The 23013-nt window shown below is 48.5% G+C and overlaps 1 protein-coding gene across 1 annotated transcript in view; it reads left to right on the forward strand.

Annotated features, from left to right (window-relative positions):
• Positions 1-23013, forward strand: part of PAPPA (pappalysin 1) — a 210725-nt gene that overhangs the window by 160526 nt on the left and 27186 nt on the right. Inside the window, exons 14-19 of the mRNA XM_068155635.1 lie at positions 177-345; positions 9628-9811; positions 12395-12605; positions 13203-13374; positions 17867-18014; positions 20699-20808. Of these exons, the coding sequence (XP_068011736.1) occupies positions 177-345; positions 9628-9811; positions 12395-12605; positions 13203-13374; positions 17867-18014; positions 20699-20808 (994 nt within the window). The remainder of the gene's footprint in view (positions 1-176; positions 346-9627; positions 9812-12394; positions 12606-13202; positions 13375-17866; positions 18015-20698; positions 20809-23013) is intronic.

Consider the following 23013-nt stretch of genomic DNA (forward strand, 5'->3'; position numbering starts at 1 on the left):
ACACCATTAGCACCGTCCCTGTCCTCAGAAGCTGTGACTAGAGGATGTGCTCCTTGGTGGAGAGCCCTGTGTACCTGCTGCCTGAGAAGTGATGAGCTTTGTCAGTCAGATGTCCTTGCTCTTGTGGAATCAATTAAATGAAGTGAATAAAAATGCCCCTTCTTGTCTTCCCCTAGCTGTGTCCACTACTCCTGTGAAGCCACTGACTGCCAAAAGCTGGAGATCGAGAACGCGCTGCTGAACTGCAGCGGGGGCGGCTGGTACAATGGAGCCCAGTGCAACGTCAGCTGCAAGACTGGCTACATCCTGCAAGTCCAGCGAGATGATGAGCTCAGCAAGAGCCAGGTTTGTTCTCCTGCTTTTGTGTGACCCACAGGACAGCAAACCAGTGTGGAGAGATTAAGATATAACCCAGCCTAGAACCCAAAATCTCAACTTGGCCTTGTGACAAAGCATTGGTTAGGCCACACCTTGAGTCCTGTATCCAGTTCTGGGCCCCTCAGTTTAAGAAGGACATTGAGACTCTTGAACATGTCCAGAGAAGGGCAACAAAGCTGGAGAGGGGTCTGGAGCACAGCCCTGTGAGGAGAGGCTGAGGGAGCTGGGGTTGCTTAGCCTGGAGAAGAGGAGGCTCAGGGGAGACCTTCTTGCTCTCTCCAACTCCCTGAAAGGAGGTTGTAGCCAGGTGGGGTTTGGTCTCTTCTCCCAGGCAACCAGCACCAGAACAAGAGGACACAGTCTCAAGCTGTGCCAGGGGAAGTTTAGGCTGGAGGTGAGGAAAAAGTTCTTCCCAGAGAGAGTTGTTAGCCATTGGAATGTGCTGCCCAGGGAGGTGGTGGAGTCCCCATCCCTAGAGGTGTTCAAGAGGGGACTGGATGTGACACTTGGTGCTATGGTTTAGCAGTCATGAGGTGTTGGGTGACAGGTTGGACTTGATGGTCGTTGAGGTCTTTTCCAACCGTATTGATTCTATGATTCTATTCTATGATTTCATGATTATCCAAGCACTTCTTGTCAGGGTAGGAGCCATCTGACTCTGTAGGAAGAGGTGCTGACAGTGAGCAAAGCTCAGATGTTCCCCATAATGAGACACTTCCAACCCAAACGATTTAAATGCATTCAGAAATGCATTCTCTGATCTCACAGGCTGTACTCAGCCAAACAGTGTTTCTTGGGTTGTTTTTGGGGGGTGGGGTAGTTGGGGTTTTGCACAACCAGTTTCTGGACAAAAATATGTCTTTTTTTCCTTCCTTGGGTTGAGGCTAACAATGTCTTAACTCCTTGCAGTGTTTCATCTCCCAGTCTCACCCCAACAGTACAGAAATGCAGACTCTGGAAGGGGTGAAAACAGTGCTTTTGGCTTCCAAAGAACTCACTGAATACCCACTGTAGAGGGCCAAGGCATCTTCTCTAAGCCAGGCATCAATAATCCAGTCCTAGAAGAACAGCAGGTCTTGTAGTGAGTGAAGCATTGAGGAAAACCATCATTTTCTTTAAATGTCAAAAAAATGCCAGTCCATCATGTTGGGGGAGGTGGACAAGCTGTATGTGCAGCGTGTCCCAGCCCTGGCACGCTGCTGGGAGCAGGATGCACAGGGTATTGGGATGCAGGGCAGACACCCCAGCTTGCACACTCATCCCCAATGCTGCTGGATCCTGACAGCATGGCATGGGGGGTGCTTTCCCCCAGCAGCACCCTCTCACATGTAGCTGGGGCAGCTCACACACATCTGGGGCCAGGCAGGGCTCAGCAGCCTGGGCTGTATTTGTGAAATCCTGTGTTCCTCATGAGCTCGCAGAGGGGGGAGACAGAGCGAAGGGGAGTGAGTCAGCCCTTTCAACTCGATTACAAAACAAATACAGGACCCTGTGAGCTGGGCCTCTTCCATCCTAATTGGCATCAGCACCAGAACCCCAGCTCCAGCTGAGCAGTTTTGCAGAACAGAAAACAAGTTCTCAAACGAGTCTGAATGGCTGAACCAGGAAATGGTTGGAAGGGATCTGTACATCAAGCATGCAGGAATCCCAAACCAAATAAAAGAGCCTAAACATGTTTCACCAGCACTCTGTTATTTACACACAAGATGTACCTTTTGGGCAGGCTCAGCCAACTGTATATGGTTTTGTTCTGAGGAGTTTGGTTTCAGAGCCTTGATCAGACACATGTGACAGGAGCAGGGGATTTTAACACCCCTGGCTAACATGATTCACTGCCTATTACAAAATGCTTCCTCTCACCCCCAACTACCAGTGCACTTCATCCTCTCTTTTTTTTCTTCCCCCTGCAGATAAAACCCCTGAGGCCAATGGCTTTGTTTTGCTCAGTGCTGTGTGTTCACTGTTCAACTCAGGGAAAGGAGGAGTGGAGCATCTTAAAGCTATCCAGGTTCAGCCAGGCACATTAAAAGAAGTTGGTTCTTGGGCTTTGGAGATCTATTGAAAGGGAACACACAGTTTCTTACACTGTTGTCTTATTTCTTTGTGTCAGGTGCTTCAAGCCAGGACTTGTGGAACATGTAGGCAAGAAATTAATTATCTGAGAAAGTCCAGAATCCATGGTTTGGATTCCTCATATTGTGCTGTACTGAACAGCATTGTGCTCCTTCCACTATTGATTCCCAGCTTCAGCTCCTCTTCTGAGCACAGTTGGAGACAAGATAGGGTGTGTGGGTTGTTGTCTATCACAGAATCATAGAATGGTAGGGGTTGGAAGGGACCTCTGGAGATCATCTAGTCCAACCCCTCTGCTAACTCAGGTTTGCCCAGATCAGGTTGCAGAAGAATATGTCCAGGCAGGTTTTGAAAGAGAAAGAGACTCCACAACCTCTCTGAGCATCCTGGTCCAGTGATCCAGCACCCTCAAAGTAAAGATGTTTCTCTTTTAACTTGAACTGAACCCTCCTGTGCTGTACATTGCACCCATTGCCTCTTGTCCTATCACTGGCCATCGCTGAGAAGAGCCCAGCCCCATCCTCAGGACCTCCACTCTTTATATATTTATATACATTGAGAAGATCCCCTGTGAGGCTGCTCTTTTCCAGGCTAAAGAGGCTCAGGTCACTCAGCCTTTCCTCATAAAAGAGATGCTTGAGTCCCCTAATCATCCTCGTGGCCCTCCAATGGACTCTTTCTAGTACTTCCCTGTCCTTGAACTGGGGTACAGCCTTGCTAGGGTGGAGTAGAGGGGAAGGAGAACCTCCTTCATCCTGCTGGCCACACAGTTGTTAATGCACATGCACCTCAGAATGCTTGTGGGCCTTATTGGCCATGAAGGTGTATTGCTGGCTCATGGACCTCTGTCCACTCATCTAACCCACACCTCCTAAGCTTACCTACGAGGATATTATGGGAGACGCTGTCAAAAGCCTTGGCAAAGTTGATGTAGACATCATCCACTGCTCTCCCCTCACCTACCCAGCTGGTCTCATCATTACAGAAGACTATCAGGTTTGTCAAGCATGAGCTCCCCTTCATGAGTCCATGCTGATCATTCCTGATAATCTTCTTTCCTTCCATGTGTGTAGATATGACCTCCAGAATGAGCTGTTCCATCACCTTTCCAGGGATGAAGGTCAGGCTGACTGGCCTGTAGTTTTCAGTGTTCTCCTTCTTGCCCTTTTTGAAGATTAGAGTGACAGTGTCTTTCCTTCAGTCCTCAGATAACTCCCCTAGGCTCCAGGACCTTTCAAAGCTGATGGAGAGTGGCTTAGCCAGCACCCACAAGTGCTGAAGGAGCACCCATTGGGGCCCAATGATTTGTGGATGATGTGCTTGTTTAGATAATATCTAACCCAGTCCTTCTTGACTAAAGGAGAGTCTTCCTTTCTCCAGACTTTCTCTTTCACCTCCAAGGACTGAGGGCCAGAAGAAGACTGAAGCCAAGAAGGCATTCAGGGACTCCACCTTCTCTGTCTCCTCTGTCACCAGGTCACCCACCTCATTCAGCAGCAGGACCACATTTTGTCAGGTGTTTCTTCTCCTGATGATGTATTTGAAGAAGCCCTTCTGGTTATTTTTTTTTTTTCATCTTTTGTCAGCTTTAATTCCAAGAGGGCCTTAGATTTCCCTACAGCATCCCTACATACTCTGGCAACATTCTTGTATTCCTCCCAAGTCTCCAGTTCCTTTTTCCATACACTGTGGACTTCCTTCTTCCATGTTAGTTTTCCCAGAAGCTTCTTGCCCATCCATGCAGGTCTCTTGTCTCTTGCCTTCCCTGCTTGCTTTTTACTCATGGGGATTCACTAATCTTTATCTTAGAGGACATGATGCATAAATATTAACCATCTCTAACCATCTCTCTTTGGGCACTCCTATTTTCTACATCCCTAACCCATGGCATTCTTCCAAGGAGGTCTCTGTAGAGGCCAAAGTTGGTTCTTCTGAAGACCAGAGTTGCAATCCTATTTACTACTCTGCTACTTCCTCATATGTTCCTGAGCTCAACCATTTCATGGTCACTGTAGCCAAGGCTGCCTCCAAACTTCACAGCCCTGATGAGACCTTTGCTAGCACAAGGTCCAGCAGCTCACCTCTCCTCATAGGGTCCTCCATCACCTGTGTCAAAAGGTCTTCATCATTTAACTGAGAGTGTGTGGGGCTGCATGAGGAAGAGGAGGAAGGAAAGTAGCTTTGCTCATGCTGATGTTTCACACTCATGGGTAGGAAAGGAGGCTGAGGTGAGGTCCAACGTCTCAAAGAGCAGAGTGAACATCGGAGGCCCAAGACCACTGCATGCTGGTGGAGGTGATGGGCAAGGCAGTGAAAACACCCCAGTTTAGCATCTGAACCACATTCATCTTCTGTATTTCCATGAAAGGCAGGGGAAAAAAGGGGGAAGAGAGAATTAAAAGCAACATTTTCAAAAGCACCTGAGAGCTGTAGGGGCACAAGTCACATTTCAGATCAATCTTTTACATCTATGGGGGCTTTGAAAGCCTTCTGAAGTTTCTGCACTTTCCGGCCTGTGTGTCTTCTGAAGCCACCATTTTAATCAGTCTTAGGGCATAAAATTCATTCACCTCTGCTCTCTGAGAAGCTCCCATTCCCAAATTCTGTTAAAACTCCATAAAATCACCAAACCCTAAAACCCATCAGCACGATGTGCAGTGGAAGCTGTCTGCTCTTTGAAAAGGAAGAGGAAGCAGAGCTGTTTACAGCCTTCTGGGCTCAATCTTGTCCTCACACAGGGACTTCAGCAGCAGCACCACCAAAGGCTTTGCATAGTGATGGAACAAAACCCTTCCTTGTATCTTTCTCACAAAGAAGATCTCAGGATATTTTCATTTCCCCCTGATTTCTTACCAACCCCCTGACAACTCCATCGCTCTTCTCTTCTCCTCCTTTTCCCCTTTTGTCTTTCATTGCTTTCCTCCCCCTTGTCCTTTGCTGAAAGCCCCACTCATTCAGTTCCTTGTTGTCATCTCTCCTTGAAGCTACCACCACTGCTGCTCTGGTCAAGAGGTGTTATTTAAAACCCAGCAGCTCCCTAATGTTGTGCAAAGGCATCATCAATCATGCCAGGAAAAGAAAGCGCGGCTCATGTGGGTTCAATTAGAGGCACAGTAGTGGGCAGAAGTGGAAGAATACTTAGAGGGGAGGGCACAGCTGTTCATTTTTAAGGAGAGGAAACTTCACACGTGAGGCATCGCTTGAAGAAAAGGAGCCGGCTGGGATCCTGGGCAGCAGGAAGGAGACATGAATTCTCCCAGGCTGTTAAATGTCCCAAGGAACAAATCTCTCTGGCACCAGATTTGTTGAAGTTTGCCTCCTCTTCACTGTACTGCACCCTGTATCTTCCGAGGCCCTTTTGTTTGGTTGGGTTTTTACCCCTCTCTTCTCCTCCTCACCCGCCCTCCCTCCTTGCGTAAGCCTCTTTGGGAAGGCAGGACATGAAGGGAAGCAGTTGCTGTGATGCCAGTCAAAGCAGCACAAAGTGCCCAAAGTGACAGCTAATAAACCAGATGAGAAAGCCAAGTGCTTCGTATGGGCTGCTGTGAGCTGGGTGACCTTGTCAGATCAGACAGGCGAAACAGGCACGTGCCTGCTCAGGCTTCGGCTGGGAGAGCTGCAGAGGCAGATGCTGATGCTAAGAAGCTGTGCTGGTGCTGAAGGTGGCAAGGCTCAGGCTGAGTCGATTGGAAATATCACTCCAAGAAGGACACTGAGATGCTGGAGCATGTCCAGAGAAGGGCAGCAAAGTTGCTGAAGGGTCTAGAGAACAGGTCTGCTGAGGAGTGGCTGAGGGAACTGAGGTTGTTTGGACAAAAGGAGGCTCAGGGGAAAGCTTTTAACTCTCTACAGCTACCTGAAAAGAGCTTTTAGCAAGGTGGGGTTTGGTCTCTTCTCCCAAGGAACAAGCAGTAAGAAAAGAGGAAACAGCCTCACGTTGTACCAGGGGAGGTTCAGGTTGGACACAAGGAACAATTTAAACTCCAAAAGGGTTGTCAGGCCCTGGAATAGGATGTCCAGGGCAGTGGTGGAGTTCCCATCCTTGGAGGGATTGAAAAGCCCCATGGCCCCACTGCAGTAATCTGGCAGTGATGGACTTGATCTTAAAGTTCTCTTCTAACTGAAACAATTCTATCATTCTATGGAATGCTCCCGAGTTGCAGTGTGTTGTTGGGAAGATACAGGCTTCTCAGCATCCTGAGGTTCTGCCTCTGGGCACTCCAACAATTCCACCATCAGGTGGGACATTGCAAGAGGGTGAAGCTGAAAGCCGGTGGGTGCCATCTGCAATAATTTCTGTGGTGTGGTTGTCTTCTATGCATTCAAGCAAAGCCACTTAGTCTTCCTCTCCATTGTGGGGAATGCTCTCTGCTGTGTTCTGCAGCAGAAATGCATGTGTTGCTGTTGCTTGAAGTGATGACATGATAGACATTCTCTAAAATGTGCCATTATTATGTCTGACCTTGGAAACCTCAACTTCCATCATACAAAGTGTGGAACAAATTACTGGAAACAGCTGAGAAGCCAGGGTCTTCCCCACATGGGCACAGCTTCTCTGTGTGGGAATGGCCTTGCCAGTGTGCCAGGAAGAGGAAAAGCCAGATGGGTCTAGAATGAGGCGACTCTTCCAGATTTGGTTAGTGTTTTTCTTGGGAAAACAGGAGGAAAAGCCCAGAGATGAAAACGTGGAGAGACCTCCCCCCACCCCCCACCTTCGATTAAGGTCTAGAAATAAAGTGCAGTGGGAGTAGAGACCTGATGAGGGATCTCTTCCAAGGAGTGGTGACCCCAGGCACATTGCATTTCCATCAGGCTGTAGCATCTTGTGGTGTTCTGCTAACAAAGACCCTGGCTGCAGCAGAAATGCTCTCATAAATGACAGCTTGGGCTAAACGTCCCTGCCCATGTTCTGCGAGGTGTGAGTGCCATGCACAGGTACTGCTTGTGACTAGTTGTCTGTGTTGTGTTCTGGATTCTGAATGTGCACTGTTTATTTGGTGTTCTGTAGAGCTTCACCTGGTGTGCAACTCTTTTGTTAGGGAACCTCCCTCATGCACAGTACTGCCTCTCAGCAGCCAGTATCAGCTAGCAGGAACAATGATTTATTCCCTAAACTGGATCACACCAACACTAATAACTGAATCCTTGGAGTTGAATCTCCTCTCACTGGCAGAGCTTCCCTGCTCTCAGCATGCATCCAGCATCCATCAAAATACAGTGTAAGATCCGTGTCTTTTCCATATCATTGGACAGCCCCTGACATCAATAGCTTGAGTTTACATGTTAGCCTCCTGCTGTCAAGGTGCCCAGCAGCTACAGTGCTGGAGTGTTATTTGATGATAGCATCTGGCAAGGGAAATGGAGGCAATGCTGAGTGCTGGAGCAGCCCAGCCTGGAGTGCAAGTGTGATGGGGATGCTGCTGTGTGTGTGCATTATGAAGACATGGAAATATTCTGTATCATCCCTTCTCCTGTGGCTGCCACACCACAGCTTCCTGGAAGCACAGGCATCATCAAGCCATCAACTGCCTAAAGAATGGGTGTGCTTTTTTCAGTGGTGCAGATACTCTGATAAGCAACAAAGGCAGAGTTAATAGCCCCCGGGAAGCAAAATGATTGGGAAGGAGAGCACAAAGTGTCACTTCACCTGAGCACTCCAAGAATCCCATAATGTGCTGCACTAAGTTTGCAGAAAAGACATTTTTTTCCATCAGCAATGATCCCTGTTTAAATAAACTCCACGGTCTAGAAAAGGGGTTTTGTGCCCACTTGGGAAGTGTCCAGTTTCTCAGCTCTGGGACTGCTTTTTCCATTCTGAACGCAACCATATATCAAAGGGAGACAGGTCTGAACTTCTGCTGAAACCATTAGGGTGTTTTTGCAAAGAGGGAATCCAGGTCCCTTTGATGTGTGCTAGAAAAATTCCCCCTCCTTTTATAAACCCGGATCAATGGCCGGCGGTGCCGATCTCCTGCGAGCCTACCAGCCCTGGGGAGAAAACTCCCTGAGGCAGGGGAGTGCTGCTCCACAGCTCGGTCAGATTCCTCACCAATATCTTGCCCTCCTGCCGTCTGAATTGCTCACATTTCTTTCTCTCCTCTCTTTATTCTGGTATGGAGGGAAGTGTCCCACTTTCACATTCTTCACTTCTAGTTTTTAATGATGTTCTCGTTGTAATTAGCAAGTGGCTCTGTTGTTTATCCTGGTCTCTTTGCCAACATCTGTTTGTCTTTTGGTCACCCAGTAAATTCTTCATCCTAGCTTTGGACGAGTCCCTCCTTTACCTCCCCCTTTTTCTTCTCTCTCCCCGGAGGACTTTGGTCTGCTGCACTGTTTGGATGATTCTTCACATCCTCACATTCCTCACATCCATGGACAAGTAGTTTCTGTGTAGCTATGATGGTAGAGTGACATTGGGAAGTCAGAGCACAGGCACTGTCTCTGTGTTCACCTCTCAAGTGCCAGGTGAATGTATGGGCAGGATGCTCTTGGGTCTGCCCGTTGCACACTCCTCCAGGAAGAAGTCTGTCTCTCAGGCATGCACAGCCCTGGGGCCAGGATAGCAGAACCCTGAGGCCATCCAGAGCCTTGGGGCTCTACTCTGACAGTAGAAGTCTCAACAGCAACTGTCAGTGTCCAAACGCAGTGTTGACATGGCTCAGGCCACCTCCCTTGGTATCCCAGTCAAAGGGTGACTGACACCTCCTGGGAGAGCCTTCAATATGAGTCCCAGATGGGTTCCTGTCAGGTTGGCTTCAAACCCAAGAGTGAGTTTCACTACTCAGGAGTACAGGGGGATCCCCTCAGAGTGGCCGTGTAACTGCAGAGGTGACAGGGACTGGGAAGAGCTGTCAGCTCCAAACAGCTCACACTTGCATTCTCCTTTCTGATCCCAAGGCAGAGCAGCAGCTTGCCTCAGGGGGGTGTACAGACAAGAGTCCAGATCGTTTATAAATCTTCACTCTTCATATTGATGCACTTTGGTGTCTCACCTCAGAGGTGACAGAAACACCTCCTGACACTGTTTCTTGCAGGACCTTGGTGGTATCAATAGCTGCTGTCCAAATGATGATGGTAGTGATCAGGCCCAGTTTTGCATAACTTGTGAGCCAAAATAATAGCTGGTATTAGCCCTGAAGTGGTTTTGATGGCTTGCTGGCTGTGGTGGTTTTCCAGATGGAGTCCAGCATCACCATGACTTGCATTGATGGGAAGTGGAACAAGCAGGTGACCTGTGAGCCTGTGGACTGTGGCATCCCAGACCAGTACCATGTCTACCCAGCCACCTTCAACTGCAGTGAGGGGACCACCTTTGGCAAGAAATGCTCCTTCACTTGCCGACCTCCTGCTCTTCTGAAAGGTATTGGAGGGTGCCTGTGCAGTGACCTGGCTGTATGCACAGCTAACACAAACTGTTCCTGGTAATGTATGTTACTGTTGCTGTTGTTTTAGAATTATTCATGATATTTTAAGTATGAAAAATTGTGAGACTCTGTGGGAAGGTTTATTTATATTAGAAGGCAAGTTCCTTTGCATCTCTCTATTACCTTCCTTTGACCTTTCCTTGATCACGGCTGGCCAGGCAGTAATGACAGTGAATATTGCTTCCATACAACCAAAACATGGAAAAGTCATGGGGATAAATCAAATGGAACTTTCTCATCTCCTTTCCCAAGCTTTTGCTGTTTTCTGTGTCGCTCTCCCTTCTATGTCTCATCCATGTGTGTGGAAAGGCAGAAGACTGAAAAGTCCCAAGTCCCGGTGGCACGGTCCCCCCATCTCTGTTTTTCCTAATCCATCCAAACCCTCTTTCCTTTTCCACACTCCTCTTGCTCTACCTCTGACCTTTCTCTCCTCTTATTTGGGATTTTCTACTTAATTTTTTTTCTCCTTCTTAAAAATAACACACTGTGCTGCCTTCTTTCCTTTTCTCCCTCATCTTCTTCCCTGCTGCTTTTCTGCTAGCATCCCCATCATCATCTCAGCACCCTCAGCTCTTCTGCTCACTGGCACAATACCCTTTTTGCTCTGGTCCTCAGGAAACAAGAACAGATATCATTGTTAATTTGAAGGAACATTAGAGCCAAATTAACTCATCATCTTGCAGAGCAGTAATCTTAACTGGTGTTGTCAACTTAGGTACAAATGTTGTACAAAAGGGTGTTTTTTGTATGCCTGTGGTATCACCTTTTCTACTAGGATTCCTTGCAAACCTCAGAAGAGGTATGGGAAGCATTTTTTCCTTTCAGTCAAAGGATAGGTTGATTTCTTCATCAGTACCCAAATTGCCTAATTCATTTAGCTCTGACTTAGGAGGGTAACCACAAGCAAGACTACTCAAAGGGGAGATTGTAATCAAAGAATTCCCTTTTTCTCAGAAGGCCATCTTCAACAGGAGGTGTTCTTGCATTGAAAATGCCTGGAATGTTCTTTGAGGGGGTGGTGAAAGCAGCGGTACTTACTCATCATGACCAACAAGACCTTCACCTGATAACTCCATGGGGGGAGCTGGGGGAATGACAAGCAACTCCCAGGTCAGGGCTGCAACTGGGGTGTGTAGTATCACTTGAGTTTTGTCCAGATACATTGTGAACTGGGAGGTAAAGGCACCATTTGGTGTGCAGCCATTGGTGATGACTAATAGATGTTGCCTCCAAGCTTCTGGAGAATGGCGTTCGGATGACTCATGCCTAATTCAATCACTGACGTCATGACAGCCACTGTTGGTAATGTCACAGCTTATCAGTTTGCAGTGGCAAGTATGATATCACCATGGCTGGTCTGCAGAGCTGCTGCATGAGTCAGAGCAGGGCAGCATGCTGGTGCTCTAGAAAGGAGCTGCCTTCTGCACCGAATACCTCTGCAATCATCTGCAGTTGGGCAGGGGAGAGAGAAAGCCAGGGCTGATTTAATGTGTCTTTTCTTACCTTCATGGGCAGGTCATGAGGGCTCCTCCACATACCTTCCTGAGCCCTCCAGAGCCTTTTGTTTTCTTCATTTTTGAATTCCAGCCTCATGCCCTGGCTTTCTTCCTTCCCTCTCAGAGAGATGGCATTGCTCTGGGGTTAGCAGTTTGTCAGTATTATTTTGGATAACTCTGAGCTTGGCTTGCTGTTGAAAATATGCCTTGTGGGCTGAGAAGAGTTCCTGCAGCAATGCTGGGGGATTTCAATGGAGTATTAGGGATTTTTGAAGGGTTAGTGGCTCACAGCTGTGCTTTGTTTCTTAGGAAAAGCTTATTCCTTTTCAACATACAGTATAAAATAACAAAGCATGTAAAATACACTGAGACTAGGCTACTTTTAGCTTAACCTTCTGAAATCAAGTAGGTCATAGCAGAGGCAAATAGATCTATTGCACCTTTTACCTTTGAGGTGCTGGCCAAGAAAGCTTCCCGAGAAAAATGAGTCTCTAATGAGTATTATGAATCGTATTTATCGCAGCAGTCCCCAAGGACTGCGAGTCCCCAGCTGAGAATGGCTCCTCATTGTGCTGGAGTAGTGACTCTAATACTAACAGATGCTGCTCCAAAAGGCTCAAAATTGAAATAAAAAGGACAGATTCAGGGAAGAGATAGAGCACAGAAACAGAGTGAAGAATGTAATGGCACCAAACCGTCTGTTAATGGCATGGCTTTGGAGAGGAGGGGATTGCTGTATGAACCAAGCTTCCTTTCAGAGAAGAACAAACCAAGGAAGAGAAATGCAAAAGATTACAAAGCCAGTGTGTTTTCCCTGTGCTCTAGCATCTCCTGAAATAAGCACTGTCTGCCTGTCAGCTGAAAACAGTCTCTCGAATGCCATCATCTAGAAAGAGAAAATGCATAGGACATCCACAGCTGAATTTGTCAAACCAGCTGGGGTGAGGTTTGGTATATGCTGGGTGTGTTGGCAGATAAGCAGCCCTGCTGAACATTGTTAACTTTGCTCACTGTTCTGCTCAGGAAACAACAGCAACTTGACCTGCATGGAGGATGGGCTGTGGTCCTTCCCAGAGGCCCTGTGTGAGCTGATGTGTCGAGCACCCTCCGTCGTCCCCAACGCAGATCTCCAGACTACTCGCTGCCGAGAAGACAAGCACAAAGTGGGCTCCTTCTGCAAGTACAAATGCAAACCAGGTTACCACGTCCCTGGATCCTCCAGAAAAGCAAGGAAGTACGTGAAAGAGTGCTGCTATGAGTCAGTGTGATTCAGAAAGCCAGGAGTTAAAATGATTGTGGGAAAGGGATGGGCTGTTTATAACAGACCATGTGCTGTGAGGAATATCGCTGAGCAATTCCTTCACGCAGATGGCTGTGCAGTTTCAAGGGGATTTAAGCACCTTTAGCTCATTTAGGCTTCTTTGAAAATGCTCAAAACCAGACCTTGCCTCAGAAATACCCCTTTGATATGCAGCCTGGGGAGTCCCCTTTGAAACTCTGCAGGAAAGGGTTAGTGCTATCATATACTTCTGACTCTGCACAAACCCACTTCAAACCAGCCACAGCCCACAAGCCTGGGAAGCAGAGGTTTTGGGAGATGTGTCCAAGGCCAGAGGAGAAGTTTAGGCTGGGCACCTCACTGTTGGCTTTGCAAATAATCATTATTTTTGCTCAGAGACCTCATGACGCAGATTCACAACTTGTTCCCCAAGTGTTAAAAGCCGAAGCACACCCTTCCCCTGCAACCTGCTAGCAAGAGCTCAGGGGTTTTAGAAGCTCTTGGCTGACTCAGCCACTCACTAAGCAGTCTTGTTCTTTCCTGCACAACAAGGCGAGCCTTTAAGATCCAGTGCACGCAGGACGGCACGTGGCTGCCGGGCGCTTGTGTGCCTGTTACCTGCGACCCTCCACCCTCCAAGTTCCACGGCCTCTACCAGTGCTCCAATGGCTTCCAGTTCAACAGTGAGTGCCGCATCAAGTGTGAAGATGATGACAGCCAGTCGGTGAGTCTCTCTCCTCCAAATTCTCTCAGCCCATGCTAGCGTGATTTCATCATGTATTTCCCTAAGGACCCTGATCCAGAGAAGGGCCACGAGGATGATCAGAGGGCTGGAGCACCTCTCCTGTGAAGACAAAATGAGAGAGTTGGGGAGAAGAGAAGGCTCCCAGAAGACCTTATTGTGGCCTTCCAGTATCTCAAGGGGGCCTACAAGAAAGCTGGTGAGGGACTTCTTAGGGTGTCAGGTAAGGCTAGGACTAGGGGGAATACAACAAAAATAGAAATGGGGAGATTCAGATTGGATGTTAGGAAGAAATTCTTCACCATGAGGGTGGTGAGACACTGGCACAGGTTGCCCAGGAAGGTGGTGGAAGCCTCATCCCTGGAGGTTTTTAAGGCCAGGCTGGATGTGGCTGTGAGCAACCTGCTGTAGTGTGAGGTGTCTCTGCCCATGGCTGGGGGATTGGAACTGGGTAATGCCACTGAGCGTTTCTGAAACCAGAGACAGAGAGATAGAGAAGGTAACACTCAAGTGAAGCAGAGGAGGAAAGCTACTGTGAACAGCCTGGAAATGTTATTTCTGTGACAGCAGCAATAGTGCTATTACCCATTGAGGACTAGCAGTGAGTTTCCAGAAAATAAGTGGTAAAAACTTCTTCCTCATTGGCTCTATGATCTAGCTAGAAAATGAGGAGCAAAGAAGAGAAGTAAGCAGGATGTGAGTTACCTGCCCTTGTCCTGTTGGTTCATTCCATATTTCCTTCCTTTTCTGTCCTATTCTTTCTCATTATATGTATGTGTGCCATACAACAATTTCCCTTTAGAGCATTACAACTAGTCAGGTGAACAGTCTCTAAACTTTCCTGGCTGTCTGGCTGTGAAGGTGTCTTTTGACATCAGGGATCAGATCCTCACCCAGCAGAAATCAACCTGTTGCCTTAGATTTCCCAGGATCTGTGTTCACTGATATGTGAAGGTCTAGCATGTAGTATCTTGTTTGAAATGCTTAGTTTTCCTCATTAGAGGTAATTGTAGTTTGTGGAATAAGTAACTTCTCCCAGAAGTGCTGCTGCTGCTTAGTACCCCTGGGAAGAGAAAGTGGGGGTGTAGATGTTGCTGCTACCACACACACTGCAGGGTGTGGAGAGTGCTCTCTTGAAGGCCATTTAATATCATTCCAGATTCTCAGAATGTATTAAAAAGGCACCAACCCTGCATCTAGGGCCAGTGATCTGAGACACCTCTGATACCTGCTCCAAATGTTAACAGCCAATTGCTGCCCTATTCCCTGCCTTGCTGGCCTGGCCTCTTCATAGGGGTGACAGGCAGAACCTCATCAGGGCACCAGGGAAAGGTTTCCTTGTGTAAGTCTTAGATGAGGTTATGAGCCTTGTGGAATGAGAAGTTGCATGTGTGGGTGCAGTTCATGTGGGAGCCCTGGGAGAAGGCAGCTGTGGCTTTGTGCATCTACCAGCAAAGCTGGCAAAGAGTCTGGAGAACAGGTCTTGTGAGGAGTGGCTGATGGAACTTGCTCAGCCTGGAGAAAAGGAGGCTCAAGGCAGGCTTCACTCTATACAACTCCCTGAAAGGAGTCTCTCCTCCCAAGGAACAAGTGACAGAACAAAAAAATCAGCCTCGAGTTGTTCCAGGGAAGATTTAGATTGGACATTAAGAAAAATATCTTCCCTAGCAGTGTTGGTAAGCTCTGGAACAGGCTGTGCAGGGTAGTGGTGGAGTCCCCATCCCTGGAGGTGAGTAGATGTTGTGCTGGGGGACATGGTTTGGTGGTGACCTGGCAGTGCTGGGTTAATGGTTGAAATTGATGATCTTAAAGGTCTCTTCCAACCCAAACTATTCTACAAAACTATTCTTTGACCACTTGCTCAGACTGATCAGTGTGTCTGGAGACATGTACCATTGCTGCCAGTGCCAGGAAACTGGGGCCATCAGAGTGATGGCAACTGGTGTAGTGGGTTTGTTTGTTTTCAGATGAGCTGGATGTGAAGAGGAGCAAGAAGGGCAGTCAGGGTTACAGCAACAGTGAAGTGAGTTCTGGGAAGTGAGAGGTACACCTATGTCTCCATTCACTGTAAAGAGGAGTGCAGTGACTGCTGAGCTGCAAAAGCACCTTGAGCAAAGCAGCAGATAACATCTTGAGAAAGAGATTTGCAGAGAAAGGTATTTCCAGATATCCCAGAAAATAGGCTACAGAAAAAGAGGGAGGACTCCTGGCACAAGCCAGAACCACTTGAGAGGTGTTAATTATTTAAGGATTAAACCCCACTAAGTCTCTCTCAGCTATATAAGGCGATAATGCACGTTGCATCCAGGCAAGAAACCCAGCAGGGATTTTCACAAGAGATTTTGCAGGTCAGGGAGTGATGGACAGTATGTTACTATAGCAATGGATATCCTGGGATCTCTGAGTATGTTGCAAAAACAGTGCAATAGTATCCTCAAGCACAGCCAGCTCCAGGAACATTAATCAGGTTTCATGGCTCACCTTTAATAATTGAGCTTGAACCCTGGCATGCAAATTGCCATGGAAGTGCACCACAGTTGCTAAAGCAGCAAATTGTGCTCAATTATCACTTAGCCATCCCTTCCTTAGTTTGTCACTGGGCTGAAGGATCATTACTCAGCTGTACATATGGCATCTCTTAATCACTAGGAACAGGATGGTCATTTGAGCCAACACCTCCCCTGGCACCCAGAGCAAGGGTCTTCCATTTCTGAGTATTGTGCACAAATCATATGAACAGTCAGATCTAAATGAATCAGTCTCTGCCAAACTGGCCCTTAGGTGAGAGTCACCAAGCTGGATCACACTCTGAGTCCATCTGGTCCATTAGCCTTTCATATGATTTCCTTATTACTTCTGGCAATGGCCAGATGTCTAGAGAAGGGGAAGCAGGTCCCATGCAGTAGTCTGGTGATATGACCACTTTGCATCTCACTGAATGTTGTGTTCATCCACAAAGCTGAGCAAAAAATAACCATTAGGCTATTAAGGACAAGACTAACACTGAAGGATGCACAGTCTTCCACACCAGTACCAGGGGCTTGTGTGGGTCATAGAATCATAGAATGGCTTGAGTTGGAAAGGACCTTAAAGATCATCTAGTTCCACCCTCATTGCCATAGGAAGGGACACTTCTCACTAGACCTGGTTACTCAAAGCCTCATCCAGCCTGATCTTAAATATTTCCAGGGATGAGGCATCCACAACTTCTCTGGGCAACCCATTCCAGTGTCTCACCATCCTCACAGTACCGATCCCTGTACTACAGCTGGTGTGGGTCATGAAGGAGAGCTCCTGAGGAAAGTTCAGCAGCTCTGCTGGAGTCCCAGCATTGCCAACACACTAATGGATCCCCAGTGATAGCCAGCACAGTCTCCAAGAGCAGGGTGGGTTAGATGGCAGGCAGCATGCCTGGCATGTAAAACTGGTGAGGAGAACCAGAGATCCTTCATGGTTCTCCCACCCATTGTGGTCCTTGTGGGAGATTTGGAGCCCAGCCACACCAGACACCCTCCTGTTGAATGTCCCACATTGCCCCACAGCAGTTAGGCTCACAGATCCTGCAGAACAGCTTGTGCAGAAATCCCCAATGCCATGAGATAGATCTGACAAAAGATTGCCTGTGCACTCCTTTGTTGTTTCTAAAGGGCATGATATTTCCCCTCGGACTTTGGTATTCATTCTCCAACATCATACAGAGAACCTCTTCTATAAGAGAAATGTCATATTCTATTCCTTGCCCATTCCCACACCAGAGGGTGCTTTTTTTTTCTCCTTTCCACCTGCCTCTGTGCGTGCCTGTCTCAGCCTCTTCACTTGCTGTCACTCAAGGCAGACAAGCTCCAAAGAGCACGTTCTGCCCTGCTAAGCATCCCTGCTCATGTCCTGTTTTCCTTCCTCCCTCAGACAGCCATTGGGAATTCTTTCTTTTTTGAGACAAAGATGATGCAACTGGTTAGAAAATGGGAAGAGGAAAAAGGTTGCCTGCACGCAACACAAACCTCTCTGCAACAACAAAGAAGGCAAATGGGGTGAAAGCACCTTTATTGCTACTGGAGGGGGTCTGGTTTGAGGTAGAGACCTTCCAAGGGCCTCAGAAAACCACTGCCTTGAACAGAAGATGCTTGTGTGTGTGTTTGTGTGCAATGCAGGTTGCCTATTGTTTTATTATTCTTCTGAAGAATACTCCTTCTTGCTCCCCAGCACTGGCAGTTTCAACCAGAACTAGCGGTCCCAACCAGGGCTGGCAGTCCCAACCCGGGCTAGCAGTCCCAACCCGGGCTAGCAGTCCCAACCCGGGCTAGCAGTCCCAACCCGGGCTAGCAGCAGCAGCCCCAACCAGCGCTGGCAGTCCCAACTGGAGGCTCCTCCAGCTCCAGAAGAGCTTTACTCAGCTCTGCCCACTTCTCACTTCTCAGCCTGTCCTTGATGTTGTTTTGATGACCATCCTCCTGCTCTCCTGCTGTCATTCCAGGGCCGAGGCAGCAACGTGATTCACTGCAGGAAGGATGGCACCTGGAGCGGCTCCTTTCACCTCTGCCGGGAGATGCAGGGTCAGTGCACTCTGCCCACACAGCTCAACAGCCACCTGAAGCTGCAGTGTGCCGGCGGCTATGGAATAGGTGTGTGGGCATCAGCCCGGGCATCCGCCATGGGGCGCACCTTGGGTGGGAATGGGGAGTAGCGGGACAGGAGATGAGGGAAAGGATGGGAATGAGAGGAAGGAGGGAAGAAGCCTGCAGTCCTTGAAGTCACCTTCTCCTATAGGCCTGTTTGCCTGAGTGCAAGGCTGATGCAGGAGGCTTTTCAGGAAGCTGCTTTTAGGAAACATGAAGCTTTGAGAGGCATCATCTAACATGCTCTCTGCCTGCTTCTCTCTGCACTTCCGGTTTCATCGTGTCTCATCTTGGCCAGCTGGTTTTAACGGGCAGCCAGCACACCAGACTACACCAGAGACACATCCAGACTTCCAAATACCTGCATTTGCTCTTGCAAATTTGCTCTTGCACTTTGGCCATGTCACTCACACTCACACACACACACACACTTCAGAAGCTGAAAGGGAGGAAGCTGGCAGGGAAGCACTTCACCAGGATAACTCAGGTCTCTCCAGAAGGAATATGAGAGCAACTGAGCATCCCCTTTGGTATGACAGATGTTTAGGAGGTGTTGTAAGGATCTTCTTTCCCTCTTCTTTCTGGGCTGCCTGGTCACTCTGCAAGAGATGATGACTGCCTGTGCTGAGCTTTGTTTTGTGTCACCCAGGCAGAAGGAGGGACAGGCTACACACTGAGTTGTCTGCTCTATGTAGTGTTTTCAGCCCCTGTTTTTGAGGTCTCCCTGCTGCAAGGGCTGCAAGGGTCTCCTGTAGCAGGAGCTGCACTGGTTACAGCCCACACAGACCTGTGAGGCCCCTTCCTGCAGCCCCACTCCCAGGCCCTGCCAGCCCCCTCCTCCCTTCGCCCGTCCCTTTGAACTTGGAGAAATTTCCTCCTTGCGCGGGTCCCTCATTATATCGCAGCCATGCGAGGGACCGCGAGCCTCCTTGTGTTCCCTCCCCGGAGAGAAGAACACGACCTGGATGAGATCACCGCTCTGTAATGATGCCAATTACAGATCATATATCAAAACAATTCCCACCCTCTCCTTCCCCTAAGCGTGAACAGTGTGGTGGAGAGCGAGAGGCGAGCAGGCTGCGGTGACTCTTATTGTGGCAAGGAGTTTTACCCTTGAGAAGAGGTTACCTCCTGGCCCAACCAGGGCTTAACAAGGAAAGGAATACCAACTCCTGGTTTGGAGGGGAGCATCTCAGTGCTGGAAGCAGGAGGGTCTGCAGCTGTCTGTGTAGTAGGCGCCTGCCAGCCCGTGGTCCTCTCCTAGCCCTCCCAGGATGACTGTCAGCAGGTGTTGATCCCAGATGTAAGGTCTGATGGGCCTGTTTCTGGGATGGGACCACACAGCCATCATGGAGGTGAGGAACTCATGGACCAGGTCCTCCATGAGAATGTGGCTCTTGCCAGAGAGGGAGGAAGAGCTCAGAGAGGGCACAGCAGCCGTTGGCTCTTATCCTCAGCAGATGGAGACATACCACACACTTTGTTAGGTTCACCCAGCACCACCTTTCAGGATCAAGCTGTTGGGGTTTTCTTCTCTTCTTTGTGTTTTCAAAAGCCTGATAGCTGTCCTCCTGAGAAGGAGCTCTCCTGACACTCACTCACAGTGGGGCTGGTGTCAATGTGCCTCACCCAGCAGGTCTGTGGAGCCACTGCCATGTGTAGTGGGAAAGCAGAATGAACCCCAAGCTTTCCCTGTCTTGTTGGCTCAACACCCCAGGTCTGCTTTGCTCCTGCTGACTCCTCCATGTGGGAAGGCAGAAGCAGGTGGGAAAAATAATAGCATCCAGTCATGGTCACCATGAATCCCACACACCTTTGGTAATTCCTCAGACACCTAATCTGCCCTTCCAGGCTGAGGTGTGTGTTGAGCCAAAGGTTCAAGCTCTCCAAACCAGTGCAGAGATTAATTCCTCCCCTAGTGCTGACTGGAGTGCAGAAATCCTAATGACATGTTTGCAGCAGCTGTGCCATTCAAGAGTGATTTTCCAGGGGGGAAATGGTAATGGTCCAACACACTGGGGCTTACGGTTGTGTCACTACAGGGCTCTGGGATATTGCTGCAGAGTAGCGCAGCATGTTTTAATAAAGAAAGGACAGGATTCCCACTGGGCATGACAGTTAATCAGAGCAAAAGCAGGTTTATGTGTGAACAAAGCCATCATTACCTCTGCGTACTTCGCATCGGCTCTGGGACTTAGGTGATAGCTCGACTGCAACATCATTAGTCTTGGTCACCCTCCAATAGGTTATTATTGAAGGTCTGTAAATGGGGCAGATCAAACGGCAGGTTTTGGTCGTGTCATAGGTAAGCTGAATTCGACAGCCTCTGCTAAATCAGTCCCCCTGCTTGAAAGAGGAGGTGAAATGGGAAAACCTTCGCATTTCCTCGGTGATCTGAAAGCACAAAACCTGACCCCCTTCTTGCAGTTAATAGCCAGAGGAATACCTGGAAATGCGGCTGGTACAAAAAGGCCCCGGAATATCTGCCACCCTCACCAGCTCCTGCCGAGAGGCAGGGTTGTATTCAGCAGTTCATGTGTGCCTAGAAGATATGTGATAGTTATGGTTGACTGCTAATTGCAATTTAGGAAAAACGAGCCCTAATCCTGTCCTTCAGCTGGAAGGATGCTGAAAGGGTCAGAAGCTGCTTGCTTTATCCTTTAGCTTTATCCTCTCTGTGTTTCGTGCAGGCACGGAGTGTACCACCTCATGTCTGGATCACAGTCACGAGCCCATCCTCCTGCGCATCAACGAGACCGTGCAAGACATCCAGCACTGGATGAACCCTCAGAGAGTGAAGGTCAGTGCCTGATGAGTTCACTGACTGTATCCCCTGTGTCCTTATGTTCAGTGAGTGAACAGCCTTACCCCTGTTTTTTTCACTGAGGGGCTACATGAGGAGTTCTGCTCTTTAGGAGAGAATTCCTGACTTTTGTGGTCTCTTTGCATGTTCTGGTATTGTGGTGACTTTCTCTCCAAGTGGTTTTCCCTCTGTGGCTTCCCAGTGAAAGTCAGTTCAAGGTAAAACCCCCAGATTAGTGGGTTCAGATCCACCCTGCACCTAAGTGGGTCTGATCTGGAAATATGGTTAATTACTTAGGAAGATGTGACAGACAGTGAGGGAAAGGGCACTGTTCAGGCTTTATTTTCTTCCTCCTGTTCAGTGTTTTACATTCTTTGGGTGTCAGGGATGGATTTTTCAGCACTGCTTTTGGATGAGAAAAGAAGCTGATACAGAGGGTATTTCATTTCCCAAACGAGCAGAGCTGGCTGAGTCCTCCCCCCGCCCCTTCGCCCGCATGCAAGAGATGCCAGCTCAGCACAGCCCCTTCCAGAGGTCACCACTTCTTCCTCCTGCCTGCTGCAAACACACAGACAGCATTAACCACTCATACAACTCTGTCTTGGGTGTTCTCCAGCCCTGATGGAGACATGCCTACCCATGTACATCAGCTTGCACATGCCCTCACCCCTGCACACACATGCCACTCGCAGCACATAGCTGCTGTGTTTCATGCCTATGGCTGGATACCTGTGGGAAATACTTGGGTGTCAATAGGAAACACTTGGATGTCAATGGGAAACACTTGGATACCAGTGGGAGACACTGGGGTGCCAATGGGAAACACTTGGATACCAGTGGGAAACACACTCACTTACCTCTTTCTGAAAACCCTCATTCTTACATGGCTGCACAAATGTGTCCTCCTGCCTAGGAGTAACAAAACATGTGTAACCAGGTCTTTGTGCCTATGTAGTGTTCCTGCAGGGCTGTAGATGTTGATCTGGTGCATTTCAGGATGTAAATTTATGGCCATGGTGGTGTTAGGTGGTGTTAGGTAGCCATTTGACTTGGTGATCTTAGAGGTCTTTTCCAACTGAAACTATTCTTTGATTCTCTGTTGGAAGATGCTGGCACACCACATGTCAGCAGGGTGCAGGTTGCTGGTGGAGCTGGTGCAAACACTGCTGCCTTTTACATACTTGGCTCTGGCTTTGCTGGACTCTGTTTTACACACTTGAACTCCATTTAGGAGGAGAACAAGCAGCCAACACAGCTCCAGCATGTCCTGAGCAGCTTTGACAGTCTATTTGATTCTCTACATGCCTAAATGTATACCAAGGGTTTGACATTCTTGCAGTCTGGCCTGGCTGTGGATAGAGAGCTGCTCCCAAAGTCTCCACCACTTTACACTTCCCTGTAATACATGGAGCAGGGCTGGGGAATCTACATCCAGAAAATATGGACCAGCCCACAGTGTCCTTCCCAACTTCCCATTCACCCCAGATGCCAAGATTATATTACTGCCTAAGCCTTGGCTTTGCCAAGTTTCTGGCATGAGACATAAAGAAAAGCCCTATCTCTGTATTAGGGACCATTTCTCACTGGCCCTTTCCCAAGTGCTCAGCTTTAAAGTGGTTTTGTAATTCATGGTGAAATAAAGTGACAGCTTCCCTCCCGTCCTCTGCTGTGCTCCTTCTTTTATTGATGTGGGTACACAGAGGGAGCTGTAACGAGTTTTATACCTGCAGGTCTCTGGAGGGCTCATTAGGCAGCAGGGAAAACAGGGTAGTAAAGGGGGAGATGAGGGAAGTGAAGGATGGAGGAGAAATCTTGGCTTCCAAGAGTGCAATGGTAAATAAGACCGCTCTTTTTTTTCACCCCAGTGGTGAGGATCTTGCAAGAGCTTTCAGCTGTGAGCAGATATGTTTGACCCCACAAACACTTTGTAACTGGAGAGTGAAATTTGGGCTTGAAAACTTGTGTTGGGAGATCCGGGGAGTCTTTAGGAGGCCAGCAGGATGATGCTGAGACATGCTGGAGGGGATGTATTTGGTAGCTGTAAAACATCCATCTTATTCAACTCTCCAGATAAGGGGATGTCAGCCCCAGGGAACCGTGCCTTGTGGGGTGCCACTGGGGGCAACGCTGCTGCTGGTGGGAATGGGGAGACACTGGAGAGATGGGACTGGAAGTGCCTCAGGGGAAGGTCCCCATGGCAAT

This window comes from Melanerpes formicivorus, unplaced genomic scaffold (assembly GCF_026170545.1).
Source record: "Melanerpes formicivorus ecotype bairdi unplaced genomic scaffold, bMelFor1.0.p_v2 SCAF_33, whole genome shotgun sequence".
Lineage (NCBI taxonomy): Eukaryota > Metazoa > Chordata > Aves > Piciformes > Picidae > Melanerpes > Melanerpes formicivorus.